Here is an 18,994-nt window from a genome sequence, read left to right as displayed (position 1 = left end):
CTTACAGAAAATAAAACTCTCTTACAGAAAATCTCTCACGATTGCTCCATCTGCCAACGTACCAACCCTAACACTCCCTTAAAAGCCAAACCGTATCCCTCACATCAAGCTAGGGGTAATATCCCTGCCGCAGACTGGCAGATCGATTTCACCCACATGCCTCCTGTTAGACATCAGCAATATCTCCTAGTAATGGTAGATACCTTTTCCGGGTGGATAGAGGCCTTCCCCACCACTAACAAGAAAGCCACCACTGTGGCTTCCACACTCCTCTCCCAGATTATCCCAAGATTTGGAATGCCCTCTTCAATACAAACAGACAACGGCCCAGAGTTCACTGCTCAAATAATACAAAATTTATCTCAAGCTCTCTCCCTCCCTTGGCACTTACACTGTCCTTACCAGCCCCAGGCCTCAGGAAAAGTTGAATGCGCCAACAGGGCTCTAAAAGACATCCTTACTAAACTATCTCTGGAACTTCACCTTGGCTGGACCCGCCTTTTACCCTTAGCCTTGTTCAGACTCAGGGTTCTCCCAAAGAAACCTTCAAACCTCTCCCCTTTTGAGATTATGTATGGGAGGTCCCGTTTACCTCCAGGGATCATCCCTAAACAAGGGATCATTCCATCCAACCTGGCTTTCCCGTTACTCTCCCATCTTCGAGCTGAACTCTGGAAACACCAGGATTGGCTATTGCCTAATCCTACCTCCTCCCCAAACACCTCCACAGTACACCCTGGGGATTTAGTATTCTACACCTCCCCAGAGCCACAACTCAACTCGGAAGGATTTCTAACCAAACTTTTAACCAGCTTTTACTTAGGAACTACCAGCTCCTGGCCACCAAGGATCCTGCCTGCTCTCCACCAGATCAGCTAACCCGCTGTTAAAATGGACCTGTCTCATCAATGGTCCCTGTTCCTGGAAGCTTTGGCAGCAGATGCCGGGATGCTCTCCCCTACAGCCTCCTGCACACACTGGACTCAACAAATCACCGACCTGTGGCTTCAGGGAACCTTTCTAGAGTTCTCCCCCTTCAAAATTATCTTATTCTCTACCCTCTTTTGGGTCCTGTTACAAAATCCCCAATCTTCCCCCAATTCCTCTTCCCCTACTACGCCCCCATACAGCAGGAAGTAGCTCACGTGAGATCACGGTGACCCACTCCCCACAATAGAGGAAAAAGGGAGGAATGTAGGGACCCCATGGGCGCCTGAACAGGGACACACCTTGGCAATATGGTGCCCTTCATGGTTCTTCTCCACAGTAAACAAGCCCACCCACACCAAACCTCAGCCAGTCACAGGTCAAGGCTCACCTCCTGCCCAGCCCCGTCCAATCAGTTACCGCCCCATCCACTCTCTCTCCTGCCCCAGAACACAGCACCCTATAAATATACACGCAGGCCTTGAATAAAGCGGAACCTCTTTTGCGAACTCTTAGCCCGGGTCTCACGTGTTTCCTTTGTCCGTGCGCCCCTACAGATTGTAGTATTGTCTTCAGTTATTCTCTGCCCTTCCTGTGGGAGGATTATACTTCCATGTTCCATTTGTATCAGCATTGGCCATTGAATTTGTTTTAGCCAATGAGCTACATGCAAACGCACCATGTACAGATCCAAGCAGAAAGTTGAAACACTCTCATGTGATTCTGCTTTCGTCCATTCTACAAAAGAGCTGCTCCTTTGGTCTGAAGGCCAGAATGAAGACGTGGAACGGAGCTAGAGCTGACCCCGGTTGCCATGTATTATGAATGAGAAATGAACTGTCCTTTTTGTAAATCACTGGGATTTTAATGTCATTTGTTACTGCGTCATAACCCAGTGAAAGCTGATCTGGACTACTTGAACCTTTTTGATATTTCAGATGTGATTCTGGTGTGTAGAATGAATAGACTCATGACTGGTGTATTTTACGGAATTCTGACTACATCAGGCTGATTTTTGTCTGAGTATGCTGCAAGTTACCCACGCAAGCAGCTGAAAATGCGTTTGTGTAAAGTTCTTCCAGGAATCTTAGTAATTATTCAGTCAGAACTGAATTGATCGGTTTAGAGTTTCTATTGACTCATTACAATGTGATAAAGGCTTTTCCAAATCAGGCCATGTAGCCTGATGTAGCCCATGCTGAGCGTTAATTGATACGGGTCCCTGAGCATCGTGCTCAAGCCACAATGATTCTGCTTCAGCAGAGTGAATAAGGGGTAAACAAAAGAATTTGTTTGCTCATTTAACTTGAGAAGATGGAAGAAATAGGCTTATGTCATATACAGAATGTGCCTTTTCTTTGAAGGATGACAGTGGTGCTTTTATGACTCTCCGGTACTTTGGTTTTTTAAAACTAGTCACTGAAGTTATTATTGGTACGACACACGAAGTGACACATCCCAGTGTTCTTGATGCAGAAGGGAAATGTGAGATTTCCCTTAGCTAAGTCAGAACAGTGGCACACCTATTCCAGGATTCTGTTTTCTGCAAAGCAGCAATGTTTGCACCATGCATGAAATCCTAAAGGTGAGCTATGTTGCAGTATCCACTAGAGATCTATTTAAACCAATCTTAAATCCATTTTATTTTCCATCTATACCACTGGGGATAATGAATTCCATAATTCTCCCAGGATCTGTGTGGAGTTTTATAGTAAATCTTAGGTTTTATTAAAATTCTCTGCTTTGGCTTCTATGATATTAATCATTTCTGATTTTTCTCCTATCTTCTCTTTACTGTATTATTATATACATAACTTAGGTACTATAGGTTGTTTTTAATACAGAAAACGTCTAATAAAGTAATAACCATTGTCAACAGTTTGGCATATTTCCTTTTATTCTTTCAGTCTTTTGTTTATGTATAATTGCCTGTTTAGCCAGCATTCCTTCTTCTACACAAACACAGATACACAGCAAATCACTTTATTGGCATTATAATGTGAAAGCAATTTTGTGTCACTTTCACTCTTTCCTGTTTAACAGCAAGTGGCAAAAGCTTTCTCTTTTTACTTTTAATAGACATATAAAGGAAATATATTACTGCTAGTCCATTGAAGGGTGAGGTTGTTATATATTCAGCCACCATACCATTATTAAATATTTAGATTGTTTCCCCTTTTCTTGGCTATAAATTATCCTACAAAACTGAACATTTTGGCTTAAAATTGCTTGCATCTCTAATTATTTTCTAATTGATTTAAAGGACTAGAATTCCTAGATTAAAGATGTAATATTTTTGGACGCTTTTGATACATATCGTAAATTTGCTTTTGGAAAGATTTCTTTGTTTCTCGTTAGCAACAACATCAGTGTTTACTGACCTCACTCTTTTCCAATCTGATAAGGTGAAACCAGTGACTCATAATTGTTTAAATCTGTAATTTAAAAACATTAATGTTTAAACATTTCTTCTTTTTTACTGACCATTTCTTTTTTTTCTGTGAATTTCAAATCTTTGTCCATTTATCTTTTGCATTGTTAATGTTTTCTTGAATTTTTCAGTTCTACTTATATATCAGAGACACCATCTCTGTTATATTTATTGCATTATATTTTGTTCTCTTTGACTTTCATTTTTTACATTTATTTTTGTTTATGATTTTTGAGGTATATTTGTAAACCACCTGGTCTCAAAAAGCCTCAGTTCATCCATCTGACCTTGCTTTCAATCTTTTCTGAACTTTTATTAGAGAGAAATCTCTGAAACACAAATGTGGCTACCCCCCTTCTTTTATATCCTTTCAACCATTGCCTGAAGGATAAGGCCAGATGTCCTTTTTTATTTCAATTGAAACATAGTTGATTGTACATATCTGTGGGGTACAGCATTGAATGTAAATACCTGTGTGCAATCTGTGATGCTCAACTCAGGATGATTAGCATATTCGACATTATACAATGTAACTGACTTTCATGGCCCTTTACCAATTCCTCCTCTACCTCTCTCTGCCTCCCCCTTTCCCACCTCTGGTAACCTCAATTCTGTTCTCTCTTTTTGAAAGTTCAGTGTGTTATTGTGATTGTTGTATCCTCCTTTCTTTTTTTATTTATTTGTTTATTTTCTTAGTTCCCTCTAACGAGTGAGGACATGTGGTATTTCTCTATCTGTAAGGCTGAATGTCCTGGCAGTGGCTGCAGGGCTGGTTGGGACACAGCACTCTCTACCTCTCCAGCTTCCTCTCTTGTCACTCCAGGGGCAGGCTTTGTCCGAGCCTTGCTATTCTTCGCCAAGCACTATGTCCCCTTTGTGCTGTTGTACATACAGTTCCTTTTGTGTGGCAGGTTTTATACTCTGATCTAAAACTCAGCTTATGCATCTCAATTTCTGAAAATAACTTCTCTGAACTCCCCAGGTTAGATAAGTGTCTATTGTCAGTTGACAAATAGTACAGTGCACACTTATTTTAATTTATAGTTCTCTCTTTGTACATCAAAGTCCATCATATTTATTGGTTTACTTCCATTATCCTGCCACTCCCCTGAGAACCCCTTGAGGGTGAGAACTGCAGTTTATCCATGTTCACATACCCAGTGCCTATGTGCTGCCTGATACACGGCAGGCGTTAAACAAACGTGTTTGCCAGTCTGGGCTTTTGGAGCTCTCATGCTTCTACATTTTAAAGTGACTCTCTATAGGACTTGGACAATGAAGAAGCAGGCCTCAATTACTCAGCATCCAAGAAGTACTAAAAACCAGAGGATTATACCCGCTGTTATTACTTTTTGGTTTTCTGAAAGCAAGACAAAAAAAATGTACTAACTGAACAGCGATGTCTATCAAAGGCCAGGCTTTTTTTTCCCCTGGCAAGGGGAAGAATTACATGAGAAGTGAAAGACGAAAAGCACTAAATGGAAAGGGCTGAGACAAGGCAGTGTAGGTAATCCAAGGGCTGATGAAGGGAACCATGGCAACAGCGGAGATTAGAATAAACGATACTGTGGGAAGCTGCCAATCACACTGAGCAGCAAAGAATCTCTCAGGCATGAAGAGAGCTGGGAGAAGGGCCCTGCCTCTGGGATCAGGATGCACGTGAGGGAGCAACAATATCCATCCATAACTTCTAATGTCTGCTTTGTGCCCTGGTGTGGATGAGGACACACCAGCCAGCATACATTCATCTGTATGCAGCAGCCTACATTGCCTTCAGCAGTATGGTAATCCTACGCTGTTCAGCCCTGCATTTCTAGGGTTGTCTGCAGGTGACTGTGCTAAGTTAGAAAGTAGACAGTACATTTCAGGGATGATTTTGAGCAAAATTATAATATCGAGCCAAAAGATCTGTGTGATCCAGAACACTTGCTGTAGAGCTCTGGCTCTATAGAAATCCTGCTCACAGTGCCGATTGTAAAGCTCTTAATCCTGTTCGTGACACCAATTGTAAAGCTACTCTACCACACCAGTTGTCGGGCTCTTTTACCTGCCGGTAATCCTGCACCGACTGGACCAATTGTGGAGCTAGGGCCGAGTCTGGAGCTCACAGACCCCTCAAGCCCTTTGTCCAGACTGAGCTCCATACCCTTCACATGCCAGGCTCGGTCCCCAGACCCCTCACATGCCAGGCTGGGACACCAGACCCCTTCACATGCAGGTCTATGAGCTAGGTAACCAGCAAACAGGTCCTCAGAAGCCATAGGTTGGAAAGCATGGCCACTTGCATGGCAGTGGCTGCTGGAGGCAGTCAACCCCCAGCCAGCTTGCTTCACAAACTCTGAAGAGCACAAGAATAGCAACAAAACTAAAAAGATACATTGGCATGCATGCACACTAACTACACACACACACACACACACACACACACACACAATTTGCTTACAAAGGATGTGCTGAACCACACCCAACCAGACCTGAGGCGAGGGTACTGACCAAACCATTCTATTTTCCCAACACTTGCCTAGCCAGAGTGGCTTAACTATATGTTTGCTCTGTGACTGTCCTGGAGCAACCTGACCGGCCAGAGAAAAGCACACAAATGTGCTTTCACACCTGAAATCATCACTGCAAATTTTAAATGGGCACTCAACGTCACACAGTCATCCAGTGATCCCTCCTTAATGTCGTGGCTCTCTTAGTCCCCAGAAACAACTTTGTACCTTTTCCTTTCCTGACATGCCTTGCCTCAGACTTCACTGAGAGCACAGATTTAATCCAATGAAGATTTCCTCACCTTCCTGCCATCAGTCCAACCTCCCTTTTCCTCTTGTCAACTTGCCTCCTGACAATGAAGCGTCCCCTTTCCTTTTTGGGCCAAACAATCTTTTTTCCGGCTCCCCCTGCTTTTGCATTTACTTTGCTTTGTGTTTCTCCACTGGCTCACAGCTCTCTCCACTGTCTTCTATGTCACAGGTCTTTCCTCCCTTCTGGCTGCCTCATCCTATAAATGCTGCCTTTCTTCCCAAACGAAAGCCACGACAACCGCCGCCTCCCTACTCCCGTTACTGACCTCATGCCCCCTTCCAGTCTTTGCTCTTTTCTCTGCTGACCTTCACGCAAAACGCACGGAAATTCCTCGCTATGTTTTGTTTCTTTTCCTCCTGCCCTAACGTCCCCACCACAGCCCCGAAACTGCTCTTGTCGGCGTCCATGTCGCCATATCCAGTGGTCACTTTCTTCCCTCATCTTACCTGACTTCTCAGCAGTCTTCAGAATAGTTCACGGCTCCCTTTCTGAAACACTCTCTTCTTTGGCTTCTGTGACAACACTTTGTTTTGGTCATTCTTAACTCCTGACACTCTCTTCTTTGGCTTCTGTGACAACACCTTGTTTTGGTCATTCTTAACTCACCTGATGCTCCTTTTTCACCCACTTTGCTGACCCCTCCACTTCCCTGGACTTGAAAATATCGTGTGCACCCAAGCTCCGTCTCTGGACCTCTGGGCTCCTCTACCTACCTCTCCCTCTAAGTGATTGCATAGTCCCATGGCTCTTGTTGGCATCTGTAGGCTAATTACTCCCAGCCTTGTCTTCCCCACCGAGCTCCAGTTTTATCTGGTTTATTGCAACAGGCTCTAACTAGTTTCTCTGCTTCCACTGTTCAGAAGAGAAAAGGGGGATCTTGTTAAAGTACATCGCATCTTGTTACTCTGCAGTTTAAGGTCATTCCTGCAGCCTGGAAGGCTCTATGCTTCTGTCATATTGAGCTTATTTTGATTGTTTGAAGACACTTAACTCATTCATATCTTGGGGACTTTCAAACATGGTTTTCTTCTGCGTGGGCTATTCTGCCCACAGACCCCAGCACACTGGCTGCTTCTCGTCGTGCAGCTCTTTGCTCAAATTTTACCCCTTCTGACAGTTCTTCTCTAATTACCCAATTGAATTGCACTCCTGTATCTGATCTTTGTCATATCACCTGCCTTTATTTTCATCAAAGCATTTACCACTTTCTGTAGTTATTTAATCTTTAATTTGTTTGCTCGTTTGCTGTCTCCTCCGCTAGAGGGCGCATGGGAGCCGAGCACAGTGACTTTCTGTGCCCCTCACACCAGTGTCTCCGGTGCTCGGTGTGTCTGGGACACGTGGGAGGACTGAATGAATCATCCTAGAGATGTACTTGTGCTTTTACTAAACTTTTTAAAAAAAATTTATGTGAAACATGATTTACCCAAATAGCAGTAGGCAATGCCTATCCTCATCTTTTGAGAGTTAGTCAATAAATAAATATAAGCATGAACTTTCTGCAATTTTTTCCTGACATTATAAATTTTCGTTATTTTTCAGTCTTGATCTTTTCAGGTTGAAGAGTAGTGGGGGGTTAGGTGACTGTTTTTCCCCCGATCACTTCAAATGCACTTTTCTCTGTCTTTTTTAGTTCTAGTATATCTCTATGAAGGTTTAGCCATCAGAAATACCCACAGGATTTTGGTTTGAATTTTCATTTTGATGAAACCTAGGAATTTGATGACATTATCCAATGTGCCATAAATGGCAGGTTTCCTTGTTCTCTTCTAGGGGATTTCCAGTTTTTGAAAAATCTCTCTTTTTTCTCTGTGTTATTTTTTGTGCTTCATGGACACATGGGATATATGTTTTTTTCAAACACAGAGCCTGCTACCTAGAAGTGCTTAACACAGTACATATTTATTGAATGAGTATTGAGTAAAGGCATGCACTATTTTTTAAAAAAATCTTTTTTTTAAAAGATATTTTTTGGGCCGACCCTGTGGCGCACTCGGGAGAGTGCGGCGCTGGGAGTGCAGTGACGCTCCCGCTGCGGGTTCGGTTCCTATATAGGGATGGCCAGTGCGCTCACTGGCTGAGTGCGGTGCGGATGACACCAAGCCAAGGATTGCAATCCCCTTACCGGTCACGAAAAAAAAGACAAAAAAAAAAAAAAAGATATTTTTCAAAAAGTTGCTTGTCAATAATCTATTATTAAATAACATCTAGAATGTATCTAGGTTACTAATATTCTTAATTTCTAGCTAACATCTGAATTTTGCCATTGTTCTGTTCTTAAATGGATGGTTTTCTCAGATCCCCTTTTCCCATGAAGACACTGAATTTTATTGTACTCTGACAACTTTTACTAAATGGGTCCACAGTAAACATCTCCTAAACCAATTTCTGTTGATCTGTTGAGATCTGGCCTAATATGTTTCTTTCCCATGTGGGTTTCTGAGCTACGTTTTTAGAAACAGTGCTTTAATCTATGTAAAAATAAACATCTGCACATCTTAGCTAAAGGATGCATTTTACCAGTGTCCTTGGTTAATGTAAACACACTTTTATTCTCTGGCACGTTTAATGTTTGTATTCTTAGTTTTATCTTTCTGGTTGAATGATTCATAAAATAATTTTTTTTATTACTTTTTTATTATATAATTATTGAATTTTTATATGAACTTCATAGTAAGTTGATTTCTGGCAAGATTCTTACCCTGTGTTTGCTGGCTCTTATAATGAGCAGTATGATGTCTTTCTGTCCTATCTTTTCTGTAGACTTTGCTTATTCTTGTGACACTAGATCTCGAAATTGTTAATTCTAGCTAGGCAGGCGGGACTTGAGATCCTTGCCAAATAATTAACTGCGTTCACTTTATCAGGCCTCCAGGGATGGCACAGAAACTTACATAATAGGGCTTGGTGTTTTGATCTTTTCTTACTTATATTTGTCTTGTATTTATCCATTGGATATTTCTTGCATGCCCATTAGGTACAAAGCATGATTTTAGTCTCTCAGGTTGATGAAAGGAGAATGGGAGGCAAACTGTCCTCTGAAGGAATTTATTACAATACGGTGGGAAAAGCTCAGTACATAAATAGCTACAAATTAAAGCAGAATAAATAAGGAAACTAACAAAATAGAAGAGGGAGGAAAAATAATTACAAGAGGTTTCACGGAAAAGGTAGAACTTGAATTTCCCTTTCAAGGTTGGGCAGAGCTGGTAGAGGAAATGGAAAGCACTTCGAGCGAAAGCCTGGAGCAGAGGACACAGACGGACAAGTCGAAGATGGAACGATAGTCACGTTAGTGGAGGGCATGTAATGTGAAGGCACGTGGATGGAGGTAAAAATCTCAGAAAATGTAATGGGTTAGGGTATGGAGAGTCCCAAATAGCAAGATTTTGGATGTTTGGTAGGCAGCAGAGAAAAAAAGAATAATATTTGGAGACATGTATTTTATTACTAATAAAAATAACGACCAGTTATTGTGCGCCTGATCTTTATCGTGCGTTGAGGTGGGTGTTTTATGTATAACCTGAGCAATCATGCTGAAAAGATAGGTCATATTATTCCCATTTTACAGATGAAGTGCGTGAAACTCCAAGAGCGAGATTAATCTGGCAATGTCGCAAACATGGATTACAGGAGGTTGGAACTAAATCCAAACTATTAGTAGAGGATAAATCAATACAGCGGAGTAAACATGAGCTTTTGTCTATTCCTCCTGTTTCAATGTCCTAAAATTGACCCAAAAGATATGTTTTTTAAAATTCACAATCATGCTGGCAAACTCGATCACCAACTATGAGGAATATGTGAAAAGTCAAAGACTTAGTTTGTAATTGCATCAAAGAAAGAAACCATGTCCTCAAACGCTTAAAGGCCTGGGAGCCTCAGGTGGTCACCAAGCCTGGAAGTGCAGCTTCTAACACTAGAATAGGGGCCGTGAAGTAAGTGCCAGAAAGATTGATTAAGGTGTTTCAGGAAAAGCAGCTAAGGGTCCACACTTCCCACCATTGCCCTCTGGGCCAGGCAGTGACAGCTGTCTCCATACCAAGGAGGGTCCCTTGAGTTAGGGAGAGAAGGTGGTGCCTAAGGAGCGTGTCAACCCCCATGAGGAACAGGAGGTGCCCTGCTCAAAAAACCACTGGCGCACCCCACCAGTTAAGACATCTAAGTAGCACAGCTAACTCCCCTCCACACTCAATAGCTGCAAACAGATTAAACATTCACAGAGAGGTTAAAAAGAGATCTTAAATAGGAGCATAGATCTACAGGCAAAAATCAACAAACATTTGAGGGGAACTACCTCCATTAAAAGAAAAAAAAATGGACCAAATTCAAAAGGAGAATTTTCTGTGAGTACCCACTACATTTTTTTCTGTACCTGTCTTCTGGTTGTATCATTATCTACAATCTCCCAGTTTTCTACCCCAAACACAATTGACTGCTCACTTGAATGTGGATCCTCCTTTATTTTGTCTGCATTGAGCTTATGACTTTATCCCCCTCACATCCATTGCTACTAACTTTCATTTAAGCCATCTGACTGTTGATGCTTACATGCAACTAAACACGGACCCATATACTGTCCCACTTAAGTCAGACACTGATAAAACTAGAGACAAACTTTGAAGAGGTGCTTTAGAACATTAAGGCTCAAATTTATTCCTACATTTGAAGGCACTAAGAATGGCAAATAGTTAATTAAAAAAAAAAAAACCACTAACTTTAGAAGGCTATGGTAAGGCAGTATATTCTAGTACGTGTTACTATTTAAGCATATTTTCCAAGGGATTTCACACATATATTTGTGAAGAATAAATATTCACAGTGACTAATCTTGTTTTAATTAACACCAGAGAAAATAATAGTGGTTGACACGACAAACTATTTTCAGGTTTTCTTTTTTTAACTGTGTCAGTTGCCATTGAAAAGACTTTGAGAAGGGAGGTGTATATTCATCAGTAAGTGCCCCCGTATTTTCCCTAAGAACAAAATTAGCAAGGTCTTCAAAGACAGCAGATACATAGTACTCACATTTGGTAGCCATCAGACTCTCAAAAGACTGGGCCCACCGTAACAGTTCCTCCAAAGTCAGGCTTCGAAAAGAAACAAAAAGTGCTCACTGGGCCAACATATTCTCCAGGATTTACTGAACTAAACAGAACTGTATTATCTTAAAAGTAACAACAAAATATAATTACGCTCCATTTGCATGTGGTGTTGGGCAGAAGTTTATCTTCCTGTGATCTTACACATTTTACTTTTACCATCTAAATTTTTAAAATTATAAAAGTGGTGTATACTTGAAAACACAGCAACACAAATGTTAAAAGGATAAAGAACCAGAGTCCTATAATCTCTCTATAACCAAATTACCACTGTTAGTATTTCGATGTAGATTTTATTTTTAGACTTTTTATGTGTGTCTTTGTATGTTTTTAACCAAGAAGTTGTTAATACTCCATATATGTGTGCATACTTTATGTGTGTGTATGCTGTTTTAATGTGTCTTATATGTCATCACAATTGTATTAATCATTGATAGTGTAATAATGTACAATTATAAATTTGTAATCATTGACAGTCATATCATTTGTAGTGAGTGTGGAGTATTCTAAAAGGGGGCATTCCATAGTTTACATAATTATTCTCAAAAAATCACTTTGATTATTTCTCATTTTTCACCATTAAAAATCAAACACAGCCCAGCTGTGTTTCTGGCTTGCCATGCCCACCTAGTTAGGGTAATTCATTAGAAGATGAGCAGGAGTAGAATTCACAGTAAGTCAAAAGATGCCCATTTTGTAGGTTCTTGGTACAAATGCCAAATTTCTTTTAAAAGAGTCGTGCATCGTGTGCTGCTACCACCAGCAGTGTGTCTACCCATTTATCTATTGGAATCTTAGAGTTTGTCCAGAAAACCTATTTGTGTGCACTCATATAATAAAATTAATAGCTCTATAACTATTTTTTTTGGTCTCTTATTTGCTATATATTTTTTGCATTTTGAAGGTTTTAATTTTTATTATGGTATAATATGTCAAGTTATATTTGACCTAAACAGCATTAAAAAAGCCATTTGTCATTTATAAAATGTCTGTGAAAGACACTGGCTTTGAGGCTTCATTTCTGTTCCTTCTGGTAAACTTCATGAAGTGAATTAGCAAATGACTATGTATTCTCACAAATAATTTTATTTTCCCTCTTAATAATCAATGTATTCATTGCCATTCAGCTTATGATACATTTTAAATTTTCCTGCTTTCAACAACTGGTTATACTAAAAAACCCCCCAAAAAACTACAGATAGAAGCAAGCACCGTCCACTGTCCATAGCTGCTATAGTCCGCCCAATAATTAGTACTGCAGGAGGAGCCACAGGCATTAGCAGGCTCTTAACACAATGAAGGAAGATTAGTTAGAAGTTGAAAAATACCAAGTTGAGAAATACCAAGAGTCCAAAAAGGTCAAATATCTTGATTTCTAAAAATGTAGATGGAGTCTGCCAGTTTTAGATGGGCCGTTTGCATCCGTACCCAGGCTTAACAGTGTACCGTGCTGACTGCTTTCAAAAAAACATTTCCGTGAAATGGTCTCTGACTCATCGTCCTTTTCTCTTATTAGAACTTTAGAAAGAGTAACCTAAAATAACCTTTTCAATGCAGTGGAATAAAAAGTGCTGGGCGAGGTTTATGTCATGCCTATCTGTTCCACTCATTCCCATTACACAGGAAGGAATAAAATCTACAACACGACTGAAGACACCATCACTGTGCTGGGTCAGCATAAAATCAGCCGCTGGCAATTGCTGGTAAGAGAATTCCTTTGCCTCTAAGATACATGAGATTTCTGGAGATAGATCACGATTGTAAGAACATGGTTAGGGATTGTGAAATGAATTTTTTTTTTAGTTGAACCCCATTTCTGCTTGTGATTTTTTTCTGAGTATCTTACAAGTTCTATGCTGGCCCATGTATCCAGGTGCCCTTATAAGAATTATTCTGAACACCTCTGTTCCCTTATCTGCCTGACTTACGTGATACAAGTTCTCCAGTTCTGTGTCCCCTCCTTTCTTCTGGGCAGACGGACAGTGTCAACTATACAGATGGGGGAGCATCTTGTCATGTCATGATGCTGTGAACTGAGGAATGAATGGTGTTTGGAGTCTGACAGTCCTAGGTTCTGATCTTAGTGCTGGACTTAATAGGTTTGGCTTTATTTACAGTCTCCAAACCCTAATTTTATTATGTATAAGATGGGGATAATAATATCTATCTCACTCTTTAAAGTATCATGAAAGTTAAATTAGGTCGTGAATGGCAAAGCACCTCTTCAATGACTGCTATCTTGTGGCCTTCTATGAATGTGAATTCTCTTTCTTCGGCCTCCCCTTTTCCTCACGGTGGGAACCCCAAGGCAGGTAGCAAGCCTCAATGCTGATACTCGATGGAAATCATCAGGAGAAGGAAAGGAAGCTGTTCCCACATTAGCCGGTGACATCTTCCTTCCTGGGTGCACCTGTGCAGGCTAGCAGCCTCAGCTGGTCATTTAAAGTGCTGAGCTTTGGGTCTCACTGCCTTCTCCACTCACCATTGTAGCTTCTTCTCCCCACCACACAGTAGCTTATAAGCATGTTTGGCCACGATTTCAGTACTTCGGGAGAGGAGCGTGCATGCAGGAGCTCTGACCATACAGGGGGATGCAGACAGATCTGAGGTCTCCACCTGGACTACGTTAGACGCTCACGGTAGCCTCGCAGGGGTCCTTGACCTGGGAATTCCTCGAGGTGAGCAAATCCGGTTGCGTGGTTTCTTGCCATTCTCAGGCGTTATACTTTCCACTTTCTCATCTGAATGGCTACATTGTTGGTTAGGGCAAAATGTGGAGACTGGGCAGCTTGGTAAGCATTTGCTCACCTCCTTCCTCTAGGGATGAAGGTTTCTCGAACTTCTTACGTGGAGGGTGAGAAGTGTGAAAATATTTTGGATCAAAGAATCTTATTTTAACGTAAACAATAAATAAAATTTTTTAAAAAGAAGAATATTCACAAGAGACTCTCTAAAAATTTTTTAATTTGCTGAATTCTCAAGTGTAAACCATAAATTATGAAAATGAAATCTTACTGTAATACATGATTGCTCTTCTGGTGGAATTACTCATGTGTAAATGCAAATTTTACTCTCTGAACAAAATATATTAAGATAGCAGTTGAATAAATATGCATGCACTTATGTGACAGATATGCTTTAAAATGGCTCTAGAATTCAAATGCTACTTACTTTGAAGGGGGCTTCTTAGATTCATTTCTGCACATCTTACAAATCCAACAATTCCGCCTGCTCATTTTCCTAAAGAAATACAGTATATTCCTGTGTAATTCAGTCATTTAAAATGTTAGGGTCAATTTTTAAAGAACATACAAAATTAGAAACCATGAAATAATAAGAACAGGTTTTTGAAGTTAATGGAATACAATGACTGGGGGTAGAGAAAGGTGAGGTTAAGGAAATCACTCATCTGTCATATAGGAGTATAGGTGCTTAGATTTGTAAGGGACTTAGAACTCATCAAATAATGGGGTTTAAAAAACACAGATCTCTGGAAAATATTTTTCATTTAGAGTCCAAGGACAATAAATTTACCAACTCCTAAGACTTCCTTTTTTTGGACAGTTCTTAATTTTAGAAAGGTCACTCAATATTTTGAACAAGAATTTTCCTCTTTGTAATTAGCCAAATAAAATAGTGTTAATAGCCAAATAAGAAGTAAACTTCCTTAAGTGTGAACTCAGAAAGGAGTGTTGCTTATCTGGGTTTATCCGTTCTGGGCATCATAACTTTAACTTTAAAATTCAGATAAAGTTTACTCAGCTCAGGCTTCTTTATAACATAGTACATGTCAAAGAGGGTTTTTAACTCAGGACTTTGAGAAAACAACTCAAAAATCTGTTAAGATAATTAAATTCGCATTTTACAATGAAAGCTGGAAATAGTTTGCTAAACATGTATACATACTTATATTCAATAAATTATTAAGGATAAACAGTGTGAGTTTTTGTATTGGTCTTTATTGACTCTTTCAAAGCATCTGTTGAGCACTTGTTATGTGCCAAGTTCTGGCTGCCGGTGGGTGATCTACGCAGATCTTGTCTCTCCTCTTCCTGTCCTCACAGACAAGCAATTAAAATTCATGAGATTGGGACTTTGGTATGGAAGTACAGGGCCGTGAGTACACTAGAAGAAGCACATAGCCAGACTTGAGGGGGTTAGTAAAGGCATCCCAGTAATATCTGAGCTGCAACCATCAGGATGTGCAGGAATGTAATGAATGAAGGGGAGGGGTCACTCGGGTAAAGGTTAAGGGGCAATGGGACTTGTCCTAATTGAAGAAATGAAAAGAATTTAGTTACCACATGAATCAAGAGTATGGCAGAGGCAGAGCTTAGAGAAAAGGCTAGAGTTAAGATTGGATCAAAAGTCATGCTCAAAAATGTCCATTGCAGCGAGAAAGTGGTGGGAGATGAAGTTGCATGGATAGGCAGCGGCCAAGCACGTCAGACCACACAGGCCATGGATTTCATAGCAAGGAGTTGGAAAATCACTAAAGTCCAGAATAGACATGTTAACAGTTCTGGTTTTGTGAGTAGACTAGATTGTAGTGTGGCAAGAGTAGAATCAGAGAGACCAGGTTGCTGGAGGTGACTGCAGGAGTCCAGGTGAAGGAAGGTCAGGAAGCTGGCAGTGGAGATGGTGGGAAGGGGATTGTATTCGTCCATTTTTGTTGCTTATAACAAAATACATGCAAGTGGGTGATTTATAAAGAAAATGAAATTTTTTGCTTACAGTTTCTGAGGTTGAGAAGTCCAAAGTCCATCTGGTGGTGGCGACAGTGACCCAGGGGTCTCACATTGCAAGATGGTGGAAGCACAGAGAGAGTAGAGAGAGCAGAGAGGAGGTGTCAGGGTCTTTGAAACAACCAGCTCTCTCAGGAACTAACAGAGCGAGACCTCACTCGTTACTGCCCCCACCTAGGGAGAGCATTAATCCACTCATGAGAGATCTGCACCCACGACTCAAACTGTCACACTGGGGATCAGGTTTCCATGAGTTCGGGGAGGACAATGCATCCAAACTTCATCAGGGATAGATTTTGGACATTTGTGGAGGAAAAACTACCAGAACTTGTTGATGCTTTAGATATGGAAGGTGAGAGAAAGAAAGGGAGCAAGTTCGGGGACAGATTTGACTTCAAGGTAAAGGCGGGAAGTTTTCATAAAACACATAAAAGAAGCCAAAAAGAAAAAATGATGAGATGGTTCAGGAGGAGAGTGTGAGCTGCAAAAAGTAGATGGCCCAGGATGAGTGACTGGAGAGCACAAACATGTGAGAGGAAGACTGTGAAAGAGGAGCATGAGGGAAGAAAATCAGAATAACACGGTATCACAGAAACCACGGGGTGAGTTTATCAAAAGTGAGAGCGTGGTCACATGAGTGTAACTGGAGGGGTGGGGAAAGCAGAGGTGAGGTCAGGTACATCTGCAGGTGTGGAGGTGAGAATTTACGGGAGGCGTGGTCTGAGGCACGGTATCTTCTCTACGGGCCTCTACCATGGAGGAGGAGCAAGGAAGTTAAATACATCCACGGGAAGAAACGAAATGGAAGGGGTGTAGGTTAATTCATTAATCAGGACACTTTTGATTCCAAATGTAGATTCAAAGTAGCTTAAACGAAAGGGAGTTTATTACAGAGATATGTCTGTGTGTGCGGTTAGATTCTAGATCACCTTAAATACAAGACTAAAGATGTGCGACTCTATTCGCTTGGTAGTAGTAATTCATTGAGGTCTTTAAATAACAGTGGGATGAAAATCAAAGCCTTTTTCTAGAAAGATAAATCTGACTGAAGATGATTAACACTGAAATAATTGAGGCTAAGAAAACTGTTACATCGCTTGGCTGTCCATGAGGGATCTTGTGTATAATTGGACCCTGAACTACATCTAAGGAAATCCAAGTTTTAAGATTCCTCCTTGCTTTGATCACCAGCACGATGCAGTCACCCAGCAGCTCTCTGCTCATTCTCTAAGTAGGAGTATGGCAGTAGAGAACTAACTTCTTTCTTATGTCTTTCTCAGGACAATCATCCTTGTCTCCTACTGGAACTTCAACCTTTCCCTATCCTCTACCTTTAGCAGTAATTTTCATATCCCATTGTCTTCTTGCTTGATCTACTGAAACTATGCATACACATTTTCATACTTTTTTCCCCCAGTGATTTCTGTAACTTAAAAATATGTCTACCTAAAGGTTATCATATCTGCTTCTATAACTTTAATAGAATTGTTTTGCAAAAGCACAACAGCCTTCGTATGCGACACTCACTGGTGTCAGAAGCACAGTGAAAGTAAAGTAATTTCCACATGCACTGGGGTTTAGGGGGTTCCCACAACTCCTGAGAGGTGACAGAGTATATTCAAATTGTTCTGGGCTCTGAGGACAGACAGATAGGTGCTTGAGTTCAGGCTTTTGTCAGCTGTGTGACCTCAGGCATATTAATTGAATTCTCAGATTCTCAGTTTCCTTTTCTCTAAAATAGAACCATAAAGATTAGAAAAATGCATGCATGCAAAAACTTTCTGTTCCAGTTTATCTGATCTTCCTTCAGCTTTTTGCAGTCTGTCACTCAGGAACTATTTCCTAAGTTCTTTTGTGTGTACAGGAAACACACATTCTGTCAGACTTCATTCCTTCCTCTTTTTAAATGTCAACTCAGATCTCACAATTTTTTCCCATTAACCTTATTCGTTCTTTACATGTCGACATACTCTCTACAAATCCTCCTTCTCTTCATTCTTGATGTTCTCGTGTTCCTATATTTCTACTGTTCACACATTATATTCGTGGCTGGGTCCCGGTTTGGGGGTTTGTTTGGTCTGCAACAGGGATTCAGACACATCTGGGTGTGTGTATACTACTGAGGGGCTGGGGACACCAGGAGGGGTTTGTTTGTTCAGAAAAGCTCAGGTGTGCTTGAATGCTTGAGGGTAAAGGGAAAAGAACTTCCCCTTTGGTGCAATTATGTAGGTTGTCCTCTCTACAGAGATGCTTGGTCCACCCCTTGTCAAGCTCTAGGACCCCAAGCAGTGCTTTATCCATGTGGTGAAAGGCTACCGTCTTCTAATTCCAGCAAAGGCTCTGTATAGACCAGTGTTAGTCCTGAGCTCAGCTATGTGACTGAGGGAGGTTCTCTAGTCCAAGCCACTCATTAGTTGAATGACATTGGAAAAGGAGCACAATATAAATATATATATATGTATATATATGTATATATGTATAAATGTATATATATAAACAATACTACATATATTTCTGACTTATCTACTTCTGCTGGACTATGTTTCCTGAAGTGAAGTGTTGCATTGAAATGTTGTTTGATAATCATGTATAAGTAGTTGCTTATATGTATTCCAAGTCATGCACTCAGAGATTCATTAAATTATAGAATACAAATAGAATAAGATATCATAAAAGCATCAACAACTGCAGAAAATATTTAGTGACAAAATAATGTACAAGAAGGATTTACACATAGAATAAATGGATCACAAGAGTTGTGTTTTATCAAGTCCTCTGGTTTTGCAGGTCCTTAAGATGCGGAAAGTGTTGGATGCTGTCCCAGTGACCAGAGTTCTGCCCCCGTGCAATTGCCCAGCACCTGGCACCAGGCAGCAGCCTGTCTTCTAAGATTTCTGGGACTGAATGTCCACCCACATGTCTGCACTTTTCTCTATCGATTACTACTGGATTCACAATCACCATCGACCACTACTTTGTTGGAA

General features: G+C 40.7%; 1 protein-coding gene across 1 annotated transcript in view; it reads right to left on the bottom strand.

Annotated features, from left to right (window-relative positions):
• The window catches only part of RGS13 (regulator of G-protein signaling 13), a 25,162-nt gene extending 10,661 nt beyond the window's left edge, over nucleotides 1-14,501 (bottom strand). The window contains exons 1-2 of the mRNA XM_008568040.1: nucleotides 14,437-14,501; nucleotides 11,192-11,253 (exon numbers count right to left, since the gene is read on the bottom strand). Coding sequence (XP_008566262.1) covers nucleotides 11,192-11,253; nucleotides 14,437-14,501 — 127 coding nt within the window. The remainder of the gene's footprint in view (nucleotides 1-11,191; nucleotides 11,254-14,436) is intronic.
• Between the last annotated feature and the right edge of the window lie 4,493 nt (nucleotides 14,502-18,994).

The sequence above is a fragment of the Galeopterus variegatus genome, unplaced genomic scaffold (assembly GCF_000696425.1).
Source record: "Galeopterus variegatus unplaced genomic scaffold, G_variegatus-3.0.2 Scaffold368, whole genome shotgun sequence".
Taxonomy (NCBI): domain Eukaryota; kingdom Metazoa; phylum Chordata; class Mammalia; order Dermoptera; family Cynocephalidae; genus Galeopterus; species Galeopterus variegatus.
Note: the sequence above shows the minus strand (reverse complement) of the source record. Positions and strands in the feature narration are given on the sequence as shown.